This window comes from Lithobates pipiens, unplaced genomic scaffold (genome assembly GCF_037356315.1).
Source record: "Lithobates pipiens isolate NorthernLeopardFrog02 unplaced genomic scaffold, aLitPip1_a1.2 Scaffold_13, whole genome shotgun sequence".
NCBI lineage: Eukaryota > Metazoa > Chordata > Amphibia > Anura > Ranidae > Lithobates > Lithobates pipiens.
The window spans coordinates 225218683-225233263 of record NW_027507718.1 but is presented as its reverse complement, the minus strand read 5'-3'; the positions used below and the strand labels follow the sequence as shown (position 1 = coordinate 225233263).

The window sequence follows — 14581 nt, the reverse complement described above, 5'->3', positions numbered from 1 at the left end:
CCCCTAACAGTAAATATATTTTCGTAGCATTGGTTGTCAGCATCCAAGGCCCCTAACCCACGGACATTTAGCACTACCTGAGTCCCTTCCACTCGTACCGTATTAAAACCCCTTATGGTACATTTTAAGATGTACCACTCTCTTTGTTTTCCTTTCTCTTACATCTCTCTCTATGCTCATTTCTTGTTTTTCCCCCATCCATCTCTCTAGCAGTCTTTCTCTTATTCTCCCTCTCCCTTTGTTCCTCCCCCTCTTTTCCATGTATTCTCTATTTTTATTCCTCCTCTTACTCCTTGGTGGGAGGGTGGGGGGAATGGGATGAGTGGCAGTGCTGGTGGGGGGTGGGATGAGTGGCAGTGCTAGAGGGAGTTCTGATGAGCCAACTTAGGTGCTCTTGATCAAGGTCATCTGCTGATCTGAGAACTGTAGTGGGGACTTTTAATGGTAACTATAATCACAGGTAGCGTTACTCACTGTCTCTCTGGATTCACTGTGTCTCTGGCTTTGTGGTGTCTCATAGCAGTGACACCCATGCCAAAATCAGGAGATAGGGCCTCCTCCAGCCCCTCCCACTTCGCATGCCTCACCAGTCAGCTGACCTCTAGTCTCTGCCCCCCAGCCATGCTGTGAACTGAATGGGCAGCTGCGAAGGGACTGAGTGGGTGGCCACGGGCTCCAGGGACAGCACTGCTGGGCAGCCACAAAAGGGCTGGGAGAGCAGTGCAGCCTTCAGGAACAGCCCAAGATTCGGTGACCCCTGGCAAATCATCATTCGACTCCTGAGGGGGTTGAGGACCACTGATCTAATAGGTTAAAATATATTGTCAATGGAGTATGATAAAAAAAAAAAAAAAAAAAAAAAAAGAACTTCAAAAGGGGTCTGCTCGTTTGGTAGTCAGATGTTATTTATTAATATGATGCTTAACCCTTTCATGACTAAGCCTATTTCTGACATTTGGCGTTTACAAGTTAAAATCTGTATTTTTTGCTAGAAAATGACTTAGAACCCCCATAAAAGCCGCTCGGTTGTTATCCCAGAGGAGCGGGAAGGGAAACCTCCTGCCGCTGCCTTCTGCCTCTCTTACCGGGCCTCCCGTCCCACCGGGAGACCCGATCCGCTACTTGCAACGGCTAGAGACAGACTGGCATGAAGCTGGAAATGGCTTTGTTCCAGTCTTTTCTCTGTAAACATGGAGGTGACATCACAACGTCCCTTCCGGTTTACTCGACCAGAAGGGTTTAAGCCGACCGCCCGCTCTAAAAAAACGGTACTGGGATGATGCCTGCAGCTGAGTGCATCATCCTGGTATAACCCCCCTAAAGCCGGGGCCACATATACGTTAAGAAGATACTTCAGCTTTTCCATGTACTGCATCAGCATTTTTTCCTTACCTTACTGATATCCAACATATCGCTGTAGCTAAGTAGAGCCACTGGAATATCAATCTCTTCATACTGACTACGATTACCGCCAGGAGGGACCTGAAAATAGTATTAATACATTCAATACTATTATTATTATACAGGATTTATATAGCGCCGACAGTTTACCCAGTGCTTTACAACATTGGGGCAGACAGAACAATTCAATACAGGGGGGAATGAGAGAGCCCTGCTCGTTAGAGCTTACAATCTAGGAGGGAGGGTCAGGTTATACAAAAGGGTAATAGCTGTAGGGAGTGAGCTAATGGAGAAAATAGTGCAGTTGTTAGATGGAGGCAGGATAGGCTTCTCTGAAGAGGAAAGTTTCAGGGATCGCCTAAAAGTGGATACATTTGGAGACAGTCTGACCGATTGGGGTAGTGAATTCCAGAGGATGGTGAGGCCTTCGGGAGAAGTCCTGGAGGCGGATATGGGAGGAGGTGATGAGGGAGCTAGAGAGCAGGAGGTCTTGGGAGGAACGAAGAGGGCGATTAGGTTGGTATTTTGAGACTAGGCTAGTGATGTAGCTGGGGGCAGAGTTGTGGGTGGCTTTGTAACTTATTGTTAGTATTTTGAATTTAATTCGTTGAGCGAGTGGCAGCCAATGGAAGGATTGCAGACACTGAGCGGTTTGTAAGGTGGATGAGTCTGGCAGCAGTATTCATGATGGACTGAAGGGGGGATAGTCTATTTAAAGGCAAGCAAATGAGGAAGGAGTTGCAGTAGTCAAGGTAAAAGATGACCAGGGAGTGAATCAGGAGCTTTGTGGTTTCATTGGTTAGAAAGGGACGTAGTTTAGAGATGTTGCAGAGGTTGAGGCGGTAAGCTCTGGAAAGTGATCGGATGTGGGGCCGAAAGGAGAGTTCAGAGTCCAGGATAACACCTAGTACGCTGACATGTGGTGATGGATGGATGGTTGTGTCATTGCTCTTGACAGATAAGTCAGGGGAAGAGGCTTATGGGGGAGGAATTATTATAAGCTCGGTTTTGGACAAGTTGAGTTTGATGAAGTGGTGTGACATCTATACAGATATGTCTGTTAGTAAGTTAGTGATGCGTGAGGAGACTGAAGGAGTGAGTTGAGGGGTGGAGAGATAGCTTTGTGTGTTGTCAGCATAGAAATGATATTGAAACCCGTGAGAGGCTATCAGCTGACCCAGGGAAGAGGTGTACATTGAAAATAAGAGGTCCAAGAACAGAACCTTGGGGGACCCCGATAGAGAAGGGAAGAGGAGTGGAGGAAGTAGAATTGTAAGTGACACTGAAGGTGAGTTGGGATAGGAAGGAGGAGAGCCACTGAAGAGCACAGTCACGGAGACCAAGGGAGTAAAGTTTTTTGAGGAGGAGAGGGTGGTCAACCGTTTCAAGGGCAGCTGAAAGGTCCAGAAGAAGAGTACAGAATAGTGTCCGTGGTTTTTTGCAGTTAGTAGGTCATTTGTGAGTTTTAAAATAGCAGTTTCTGTGGAGTGTTGAGGGCGAAATCCAGATTGAAGGGGATGAGGTGGTCACTCATTTGGTTGTAAACGAGGCGTTCAAGGAGTTTAGAGGAAAAGGGGAGCAAGGAGATAGGGCGTAGGTTGTTAAGATTGGTAGGGTCCAAGGACAGCTTTTTAAGTATGGGGGTGACCAATGCATGTATTAGAGCATTGGGGAAGATGGCAGAGGTGAGGGAGAGATTGAAGATGTGGGTTAGAGAGTGTAGGAGAGAGTCAGAGGGCGACCGTAGTATTTGAGAGGGAACAGGGTCCAGGTGGTTAGGTGGGCGTTAGAAAGGAGCTTAGCAACTTTGTCTGTGGTAGCAGATTTGAATAAGGGGAGTGCCAATTGTACCTGTTGACATGGGCTTAACTGGGGGAAGATACCTGTAGAGTGGAGATTTCATCACGGATTGTATCAAACTTGTTTTTGAAGTGATTAGCAATCTCCTGGGCAGTGAGTGAGTCAGTGGGTGGAGGCAGTGGAGGACGAAGTAGAGAGTTGAAGGTAGAGAAGAGTTTATGGGGACTGGAGGAGAAGGTGTTAATAAGAGTTGTAAAATAGGTCTGCTTGGCAGTGTGGAGGAAAGAGTAGTATTTTCGGAGGGCAGATTTGTATTGGTTAAAGTCTTTGAGAGACTTAGTCTTGTGCCAGGGATGCTCAAGAGCACGACTACATTTTTTGAGAATTCTAGTGTCAGCCGTTTGCCATGGTTGTAGGGGTTGAGGCCTGATTCTGCGTGTAGTGAGGGGAGCGAGGTTGTCAAGGGTGGAGGGATTTATTGTAGATGAAAGTGGCTTGTCTGGGGCAGGACAGGGGAGAGATTTTGTCATAGAGGTGGTCAGTAGCAGAATAGAGGAGAGAAGAGCTGAAGTTGCGAAAGTTTCTACGGGTGATGGTTAGCCGATTGGAGGGAGAGGTGGAGGAAGACAGGGGGAGAGAGAAACTAATAAGGTGGTGGTCGGAGAGAGGAAAAGGATTGTTGGAGAAGTTGCATGGAGTGCATAGGTAGGAGAATACAAGGTCAAGGGTGTTGCCATCAGAGTGAGTAGAAGCTTGTACTCATTTCTTCAGGTCAAATGAAGAGGTTAGACTAAAGCCTCATACACACGATAGGACTTTGTACAAACCTTCCCTTGGATTTTTGTACAAAGGGCGTCGGCCCTGAACTTGTATTGCATACACACAGCAGGACTTTTTCAGCCAACTTTCACCAAAACACGTGGTTTTTCTGCTCTTTACCGCCACCTTTGGTCAACTTCTGTATTGTTGTCTGATCTTTTGCATTGGTTCTGAGCATGCCTGTTTGTACTTTGTACAAAAGTCCTATGGTTTTGTGTACACACGATCAGACTTTGCTCCATCGGACTTTTGTTGCCAGAAAGTTTGTCCGTTCGCACAGCCAACAAAAGTCCGATGAAAACCAAAAAAGTTTGTCTGATGGAGCGTACACACGGTCGGATGTTGCTCCAAAACAGCTAATTTGCATGTTTGTTGTCAAAAAGTCTGATCGTGTGTATGGGCCTTAAGAAGTTTAGAAGTAGCAGGAGTGTTTGTGTTAGCAGGGATGTTGAAATCCCCGAGAAGGATTGTGGGAAAGACAAAAAAGGTACCATTAAATTATAAAAATACTAGACAAAGGTATTATTAAATTCAATTATCATTAACATGCTCAGGCTAAAGAAACCATTAAAACTCAATGATATTTGTGGTTTTGGATGCTTGCATACATGGGAATTTGTGTCAGAAATTGAAAAGGCAAAAGCAACTGAATTCCAAGATTAGACCATGAGTTGCCTAAATTGATCTTCACTGCCACCTTTAGACTATATCTGGCACTGCAATTCTGCCACTGTAAGTGGCAGACCTGACCCTTGTTTAATATCTACTGTATAAAGAAAATGCAGTAACTCCATCCAGGGCCTGATTGACAGATTCTTAAGCTGGGTACACACTAAGAAAATTAAAGAAAAATTACGTACGAGGAATGATCGACTATTATCTGATCATTAGTATAATGCTTTCGACAGCCGATTAGAGCGGGAAAAAAAAAGTGGCAAGCTAGAAAATTTTTACTGTACGTGAACATAGCGTCTGATTTTCACTCAATGTATACAGTAATCATAAGGAAATAATCAAATAGAAAAGCATGCATGATCACAAGCAAAGAACGAGCCAGAAGAAGGTGACAACAAACATAGAAATCATACACTAGAAATAACATTTTCCTTTGTCCTTCGAAAATTTTCATACAAGCCAATTCCATTGTCAGTCACATCATGATACACACCTTTGTGGAAAAGCTGACAAACAGTACAGGTTTATTATTATTTTTATAGGCTTACCTGTAGGTAAAAATAAAAAGGGTATACAACCCCTTTAATCTTCAACTGCCATGATCCTGCACGTGTAATCAGTTATGACACCAGCCATTGGATGGTTTGACAGTTTGGCTGAGGCCACAACCAATGTGACAGTTACATTTCTGGCACATGGAGTCAAACTATTTTTTAAAACTTTTAAATCGATGGGTTTACTTCCACTTTAAATTGCTAGAATTTTATAATGACAAGATGATACAGAAAGAAATGCTTGACTAGTAACCAGTATCTGGAAAAACAGATTTTAGCAAAGGGGACCACCCCTTTCTTTCCCTAATTTCCAACCTGTGTTTGGGTTTGATGGGATACCTACCTTTTTTATAAGCAAAATGTTTAGGCTGTTTATTGGAATCGAAAAATGGCAGCCCAAACAAAGTATGTCATCAGAAAACTGATCATGCAAAAGATTCATAATACCCTCCTACTCACCAGCCGCTCCCGACTAACGATTAGTAGCCCACGTGCTCCATTGATTTGCGCCAGTCGCACCTTCTCATAAAAAGTGCAATTTCCCCTCATTACCATAGGGATACGATTACTGAAGCCACCATCTGGGACATCCGCAGGGGAACAAAGAACAGATGCAGTCTGATCTTGAAGATGTAGCAAGGCCTACATTTAGGACAAAATGAGAAAGTTTTTGATCAACTATTAAACCAGCAGATTTCTGACATATTACTCAATGTTTTACTGAGTACACAGAGCAATTGTCATTGGTCCCTGCCTGCCAAAGGAGCTGCTAATCTCAAGTCCCTAAAATACTTCCTAGCTGCTGACTAATGCTGCGTACACACGAACGGACTTTGACGGGAAATGTTCGATGTGAGCTTGTTTTCAGATAGTCCGACCGTGTGTATGCTCCATCGAACATTTGCTGTCGGAATTTTCGCACACAAATGTTTGAGAGGAGGCTCTCAAATATTCTGACAACAAAACTTGTTGTCAAAAAGTCCGTACGTGTGTACACCAGTCCGTTGCACAAAAGTTTCTGCATGCTCTGAATCAAGCAGAAGGAGCCGCACTGGCTATTGAACTTCTTTTCTCGGCACGTCATACGTGTTGTACATCACCACGTTCTAACATTCAGAATTTTTGCCTAACATTTGTGTGACTGTGACTGTATGCAAGACAAGTTTGAGCCAACATCCTTCGGGAAAAGAATCCACGGTTTTGTTGTCGGAAAATTCGATCGTGTGTATGGGGCATTAGAAGTATTAAGCATACAGGGCCATATTTATAAAGAGATTTTCCCTACTCACTGGAGTTTATTTACTAAAGCTAGGGAGTGCATAATCAGGCTCACTTCTACATAGAAACCTCAGCTTGTCCAATTAAGCTTTGGAAATAAAACCTGCAAACAGATTGGTTTCTTTGCAGAAGTGAGACTGATTTTGCACTCTCCAGTTTTAGTAAATAGACCTCACTGTTACTAGAATAGAACATTTCTGTTTTCACAGTTGTCTGTATTCTCATCATGTCTTACATTGATGACCACTGTCAGGAGGGGCACACAGTCATAAGTAAACACCTGACAGAGGTTTAATTTTTCCATACGCTTTCCAAATATCCAATACTGTAAAAGTTCTATCCATCTTACCATGTTATCCACAAAAATAAAAAAATAAAAAACCTGCAAAAGAAAGAAAAAAAAATTTGATTTTTTGTGCTCACCGTAAAATCCTTTTCTCTGTAATTCACCGACCGACACAGCGCCTCTCTTAGCCATTGGGTTGTTTTCCCTATTACTAGGATATACTAGGCATTAGTTGTAACACAACACTCAGAACTCTTAGTTCTGCCCAGGGGGCGGTCCCTTGGGCAACAACCCTCCACTCTGCCAGACAGACCTCAGTACGTCAACAAGCAGTATAACGTAAAGATAAAAAGGAGGGGCAGGTGCTGTGTCGGTCGGTGAATTACAGAGAAAAGGATTTTACGGCGAGTACAAAAAAAATCCCATTTTCTCTTATATTCACCGACCGACTCAGCTCCTCTCTTAGCCATTGGGACCTCCCCAAGCAGTCCCAAACGAGGGGTGGGAAAACAGCATAGAAACTTCATCCACCATGGCAAGTGGGAACTAGTGAAACTTTACCCACAAAAAACGGTGCATGGAAAAAAAAAACACCACAAAAACCAGGGTACCCTCAACAGGAGTGACTACCCATAACCGCACCAAAAACTGCGGAATGTAATGCAACAGCGCATTAACTTAACAGTACTGTGTTTTTATCAAAAAAACAGGAAAAAAGGAAATATATATTGCATATTCAATTGCAACTATACGGCCGCCTGCAAAACTTTGCGGCCAAAACAGGCATCAGCCGATGCACTGACGTCTACCTTGTAGAACTCGGTAAACGTGTGGACCGGCGACCAGGTCGCCGCTTTACACACCTGAGCGACAGACGCTTGGTGTCGGAAGGCTCAAGATGTTCCGATTGCCCTTGTGAAGTGGACCGTGACCGGAAAGGGGGGCACCTGCCCCTTCAAGGCGTAGGCTTGTACTACAATCTGTCTGATCCACCTGGAAATGGTGGCTGACAAGACCGCCATGCCTTTCTTTGGACCAGCCACCGAAACAAACAGTGAGTCTGACTTCTGAAAGGGAGCCGTGGCAGACAAATACACCTTCAGAGCCCGAAACCACGTCCAGAGCGTGAAGGGCCACCTCCTTAGGGTGCTTTGGATTAGGACACAGAGATTGTATTACCATGTCCTCATTGATATGAAAACCAGAGACCACTTTCGGTAGAAAAGAAAGTTGCGGAAACACCACCACCTTATCCTTGTAGATAACCAGATAGGACGACTTGCAGGACAAAGCCGCCAGTTCCGAAACCCTCCTGGCCGATGTGATGGCCACTAGAAAGACCACTTTCTGGGAAAGAGTCAACAAGGGAATCTCCCTGATATTTTCAAACGGCGGTTTTTGAAGCGCCGACAACACCAGGTTCAAATCCCATGGAGGCAACGGTGGATGCTCTGGAGGGACTAGATGTCGTACCCCCTGAACGGAGGTACTCCCTAAGGAGTGAGACGCCAGGGGGGTCGCTGAAAAAAAAGACAGCCAAGGCTGAAATTTGCCCCTTAATGGTGCTTAACGCCAATTTCTGGTCTACTCCTTGCTGAAGAAACAGCAGAATCCTGGATATAGAAAAGGAGCGCAGATGCCATCCTTTCTCCTCACACATGGAGATGTAGGCCTTCCAGATATGATGGTATATCTTCCGGGAACAGAATTTTCGTGCTCACCGAGTCCGACAGACCCTAGTTCCTCAACACTTTGCTCTCAATAGCCATGCCGTTAAAGCCAGTGATGGTAAAGAAGGATGGAGAATCGGACCTTGTGACAGAAGTACCTCTCGCAACGGCAGTAGCCAGGGAGCGCCTGCCACCAGACGCACCAGGTCTGCGTACCAAGGACGCTAAGGCAAATCTGGGACAACCAGTATCACCAAGATCCCCTCTGCTTCCACTCTGCGAAGCAGGCGTGGTAACAGTTTCAGTGGAGGAAAGGCGTAGATCAGCTGTTACTGATCCCACGGAGCCACCAGTGCGTCTGATGCGTCTGTCCACGGATCTCTTGTCCTGGACACGAATCTTGGCACCTTCCGATTGAGATGGGAGGCCAGAAGATCAACGTCTGGTGTGCCCCACTTCAGGCACAGTAACCTGAATATCTCCGGATGCAATGCCCATTCTCCTGGGTCCAAGTTCTGTTGACTCAGATGGTCCGCTTGCCAGTTCTCCACTCCTGGGATGTAAATGGCCGACAGGGCCGGTACATGTCGCTCTTCCCACCGAAGTATGTGAGCGACCTCCCGTGCAACGTCTGAGCTTCTTGTTCCCCCTTGGTGATCGACGTATGCCACCGCAGTGGCGTGGTCTGACTGGATCCTAATCGGACGCCCTTGCAGTCTCATCAACCATGTGGAGAGGCACAGCCTGATCACTCTCAATTCGACCAGATTGATCGGCAACTTGGATTCTTCCATCAACCAGTGGCCCTGAGCCGACTGAACCCCCATCACTCCACCCCAGCCGGATAGACTGGCGTCAGTTGTGATCACTGTCCACTTCAGAGGTAGGAACGATTTTCCGGATTGAATCACCGGGGACCTCAACCACCAGATCAGCGAGTCTCTGACTGACTGGCTCACCTGGATCTGTCGATCCAGGGACAACTGAGATTTGTCCCATTTTGTTAAAATCTCCTTCTGCAGGACTCTGGTGTGGGACTGAGCATAAGGTACTGCCTCAAAAGGAGGCTATCATGAGTCTCAGTACTCGCATGCAAAAGTGGAGCGACTACCACTTGCGGTTCATAAGCAGTTTTACCGCGGACCTGAGAGTCTGCAGTTTGTCTGAAGGGAGAAACACCCTCACTTCCATGGAGTCCAGCAGCAAGCCTAGGTACTTCAGGCACTGGGTCGGTACAATCACCGACTTCCTTAGGTTCAACAGTCACCGAAATTCTTGCAGGGTCTGCATGGTGATCGCCACATCCTCCTCTAATTCTGAGGTGGAAGATGCCCTCAGGAGGAGATCGTCTAGGTATCCCACGATCGCGATCCAACGTTGCCGTAGCAACACCAAAACTGGGGCCAATACCTTGGTAAAGACTCGGGGGGCTGATGCCAGACCAAAAGGAAGAGCCACAAACTGGTAGTGGGCTTCCCCAACTGCAAACCGCAGACATTTTTGATGCCGAAGGCATATGGGTATGTGCAGGTACGCATCCTGGATGTCTAAGGACGCCAGGGAGTCCCCTTGATGGAGTGCAGCGACTACTGAGCGAACTGATTCCATTCTGAACTTCTGCACTTTTACAAAGTGATTGAAGGCTTTTAGGTCCAAGATTGGACGTATCCCTTCCTTCTTGGGAACCACAAACAGATTTGAGTAGAATCCCTGGAAGCGTTCCGATTCCGGAAACCGGTACAACTACCCCGCGATTCAGCAGGTCCCTTACTGCCCCCAAGAGGGCCACCCGACGAGCCGGGGATACAAGTATGCTGGAGGGGAAGAATCTGTTTGGCGGCCAAGAGAGAAACTCTATCTTGTAGCCTGTGGAAATCAGATCGCAGACCCATTGGTTGGATAACCGAGAGGACCACCATGCTGCAAACTCCTGAAGGCGACCCCCCACACGAGACATGGGTGGGGGCAAACCTTCATGCGGTAGCACTTTTATTATTCGCAGGCTTGGTAGGCTTGTGGTTCAAGGGACGTTTTTGACCATCTGTGGTCGTCCTGTCAGTCTGGGGACGTTTTGTCGAAGCTCCGGGCGGACGAAAAAGCCGTTTGTGAGCGGAAAAAGCGTGGCTCCTTTGCCTTCCTGGCCTGTGGGAGTAGGGTACTCTTACCACCAGTGGAATTTTTAATAATGTCATCCAAGGAGGCTCCAAAGAGCCAGTCGCCAAGGAAGGGAAGATCTATCAGGGCTTTTTTGGATGCCTGGTCAGCAGACCAGCATTTTAGCCAAATCAGGCGTCTCAGGACCACAACTGACACTGAAGCCCTGGATAACAGAGGGAGAGTATCCAGGGCCGCGTCATAGACGTACTTAAGGCCTTGCACTAGTTGGTCGGCTAGTTCCACGCAGACAGGAGAAGCCTGTTGCTCTCCCAATTCGCGGTGCAAAAGTTTTGCCCACCCAGTGTCTGCGAAACAAGTGTGGATGCTAGTACTGGTCGCACGGCTGACCCCACAACCGTAAACAAGGAACGAGCCACTGCCTCGGCCTTCCTGTCCGTGGGATCCTTGAATGCAGGAGTCCCCTCAACCGGGATCGTGGTTACTTTATTTAACCTGGATACTGGGAGGTCCACGACCGGAGGAGCCGACCATTTTTTGAGAAAGCTCTCGTCAAAAGGGTAACACACTGCCATGTATTTGGGGACCGAAAAAGGTCCGTTGCGGGCGACCCCATTCCTTGTAAATGAACTTGTCAAAATAAGTCAGATACGGGAACACCTTAGGTGAACGTGCTGGCTTGCGGGACCCAAAAGGGACCGGTACATCAGCAGAGGGATCTGCTGGCTCCTGAATCTTCAGGGTATCACACACAGCTGTAATAAGTGCTCCAACAAGCGCTTTGTCGCACACGGACGGGGACCCATCGTCATTGTCCGAACGGTCCTGGTCAGCGTCGTCTGACAAGACAGAGCAGGGGTCACCAGTCTGCAGGTGACCCGGTTACAATTGCCTGAATTTCGGGGGAAGAAACACCAGTTTCTGAAGCCATGCTGACCCTACTCTGTCTGCCACCTGAAGAGGATTTAGGACAGTGACAGTCCCACCCTCCTTGCTGCCGCTGGCTGAGGGGCTCTTTCCCGCTGGACTCACCACCCTGAGGAGTTCTGCACTATCCCACAAGCAGTACCTGTAGTCCCTGTAGGCTCCCAGCTGCAGAGGATACAAAAGCTGTGTTGGTAGTAGCCACTGCAATTAGCGCCAAACCGCTGTGAAATGTGCTCAGTCTTCAATAAAATGGCAGCCCAGCATCCAGTACAAAGACATAAAAACACAGGGTAAATGGCTGTGAGAGCACATGAGCACATGCAAGAAACACTGAAAAAAAAAACGTGTTCAGGCTTCCAGAAAATGGCCACCAGTGTCCTGTATAGGAGATCACTAGGAAAATGGATGCTGAAGCCCAGGAAAGCATGCTGCCCTTGCCCACACCTAAAATGGCCGCCAGCAGCTCCATGAGGTACAGGAAGAAAACAATGGCAGTGAACACAGCGCCGTACAAGACATCAGCAAAACCTCACAGGCACCTTCCAGGGGCATGAAGAACAGGACCCAGGACACCGCTAGGCAGCGCAGCCCCCCAACCCAGATGAGAGCCCCCCTGGAGAGCCCCTGTATAGGCACAAACACACCGCTCAGCAGCCACATGCAGCATCCCCCACAGGGAGGGGGGGGGGAAGATAGGGACAGGGAGAGAAGAGTGGGGAGGTGAGAGACCCCTGAATCGACCTCCAAGGGAATGCCCAGCTGCTCAGCCCCACTGAGGCAGGGAGAGCTGTACTTACCAGTCCTGAAGAGCTGGGAGACATTCCATTACAGACCCACTCTCTGATCAGTACAGGGTGGCTGCTGGCCTCGGCACACTGGGACGCAGACATCAGTAGCCCGGTCATATGTGTGCCCCGGAGCATAAAAGCTCCCTGACCACTTCTGGAGCTGAGGTGTTATCGTGGCCGACCAAGCGCGGAGCTCTGGCCAGACTGGGGAGACTACAAGGATAAGGGTATCCAGCTTGTCACCCAGCCTGCTGTTGATAGTAGATCACAGGATCATTCATCTTGTGCAAAAATCACGCTTCTGCATAAAAAAAAGCACGGACCGATGGGCCCGCAGGGTTGCTAGGTCCTTCTCCTTCACTAAGCAAAATAAAACTTAAGTCTGTCTGGCAGACTGGAGGGTTTTGCCCAAGGGACCGCCCCCTGGGCGGAACTAAGAGTTCTGAGTGTTGTGTTACAACTAACGCCTAGTATCTCCTAGTAATAGGGCAAACAACCCAATGGCTAAGAGAGGAGCTGTGTCGGTCGGTGAATACAAGAGAAAAACCCACGGGGCACCATATGTTATCATCCTACTCTTTGTTCCTGTGGGGCTGCATTAGTGGCCCTTGGGCTTGTGTCAATGGCATCCGTTTGACATTTTGAGATGTTTCTGGGATCATTCAGAAGTAATTGTCAGGTGCAATTGACCTCCTCCTCACCTAAATTTGACCTGCCACAAGCAGGTTTTGCAGTGCCATAGACTTGTACGAGGATGCAAAACTGTCTGAAGCAAAACAGATCCTTACTTTTTTTTTGTATTATTTTGCACAGTGCATAGAGCAACACTTGTCTTTAAAGTACTGTAACCGGTCTTATAGTTGTGATGCATTAGAAGACTTCCCTTTATATTTTTGGGGAAATTTTATATTGCAATTTGGAGATTCACATAGTTTGCGGATATCTGTAAAGTATTGTCCTTGTAAAAATTACTTCCAAAAGCAAAAAACTTACATAATGCAATATATTTTTAAAGCACTGCAAGAAAAACATAAACAGCAGGTTAAGTGATGGATGGTCCTTGTATGATGAATGGCTGCAAAAACTAGGCTTTGTTTATTGCCCTTGAAAAGGATTTTGTATCTACTAGACAGGTCTGTCAGTGACCCTGGAGATTTGTTAGAGTTGCCACCTCATCCCTTTAAAACCAAACACATATTCATTACACAGGTTATGTGGCTGATTAAGGTGGTAATTAAAACGCACTTAAATGCTTTAACTGTATGAAATTAGCCTCAGAACCTGTGTAAATCATATGTGTTCTGTTTTAAAAGGATGAGGTGGCAACACTAGTGTGTTTGTTGGCTACATACACAGTATTGTTGCATTACATGTAACATATAGAACACTTGCATTCTGACTGCAGGTAAAGGGCAACCTGGGGTTGATTTACTAAAACTGGAGTAAAATCTAGTGCAGCTGTGCATGGTATCCAATCAGCTTCTGACTTCAGCTTGTTCAATTAAGCTTTGACAAAAGAAAAACTGGAAGCTGATTAGTTTCTATGCAGTGCTGCACTAGACTGTGCACTCTTTAGGCTGCTTTCACACTGGGGCGGTATTCAGGCGTTACAGCGCTAAAAATAGCGCCTGTGTAGCGCCTGAAAAAAACCGGCCCCTTTCACTCCAGTGTGAAAGCCGGAGGGCTTTCACACTGGAGCGATGCGCTGGCAGGACGGTGAAAAAAGTCCTGCTAGCTGCATCTTTGGAGCGGTGAAGGAGCGGTGTATTCACCGCTCCTACCCATTGAAATCAATGGGACACCGCGGCAATACCGCCGGCAAAGCGCCGCTGCAGCGGCGCTTTGCGGGCGGTTTAACGCTTTTTCGGCCGCTAGCGGGGGTTAAAACCACCCCGCTAGCGCCCGCAGACCGATGCTAAAACGACGGTAAAGCGCCGCTAAAAATAGCGGCACTTTACCGCCGACGCCGCTCCCGCCCCAGTGTGAAAGCAGCCTTAGTTTTAGTAAATCTCCCCCTCTGGATTAATGTCAATGGGGAATGCATGCTGATGCTGTCAGACTCCTATTGCACCACATACATTTTACTACATACTTTTAGTGCAGCTGGATTACCTCCTAACTAAAGATGAGCTCAGGTGTGTTCGTATGGTCCACGTGCAGAGCCCGCCAGGAAGTCGGCGCAGCTCTGCACTAATAACAGGCAGTGAGACATTGCCCTGATGTGCGGCTGCAGAGATCGGGCAATGTTTCCCTGCCTGTGATTAGCGC

General features: G+C 47.3%; 1 protein-coding gene across 2 annotated transcripts in view; it reads right to left on the bottom strand.

Annotated features, from left to right (window-relative positions):
* SPPL2B (signal peptide peptidase like 2B) overlaps positions 1 to 14581 on the bottom strand; it is a 50536-nt gene that overhangs the window by 19911 nt on the left and 16044 nt on the right. For both annotated transcript variants that reach the window (XM_077476272.1, XM_077476271.1), the window contains exons 3-4: positions 5709 to 5891; positions 1393 to 1482 (exon numbers count right to left, since the gene is read on the bottom strand). In XM_077476272.1, the coding sequence (XP_077332398.1) occupies positions 1393 to 1482; positions 5709 to 5891 (273 nt within the window). The remainder of the gene's footprint in view (positions 1 to 1392; positions 1483 to 5708; positions 5892 to 14581) is intronic.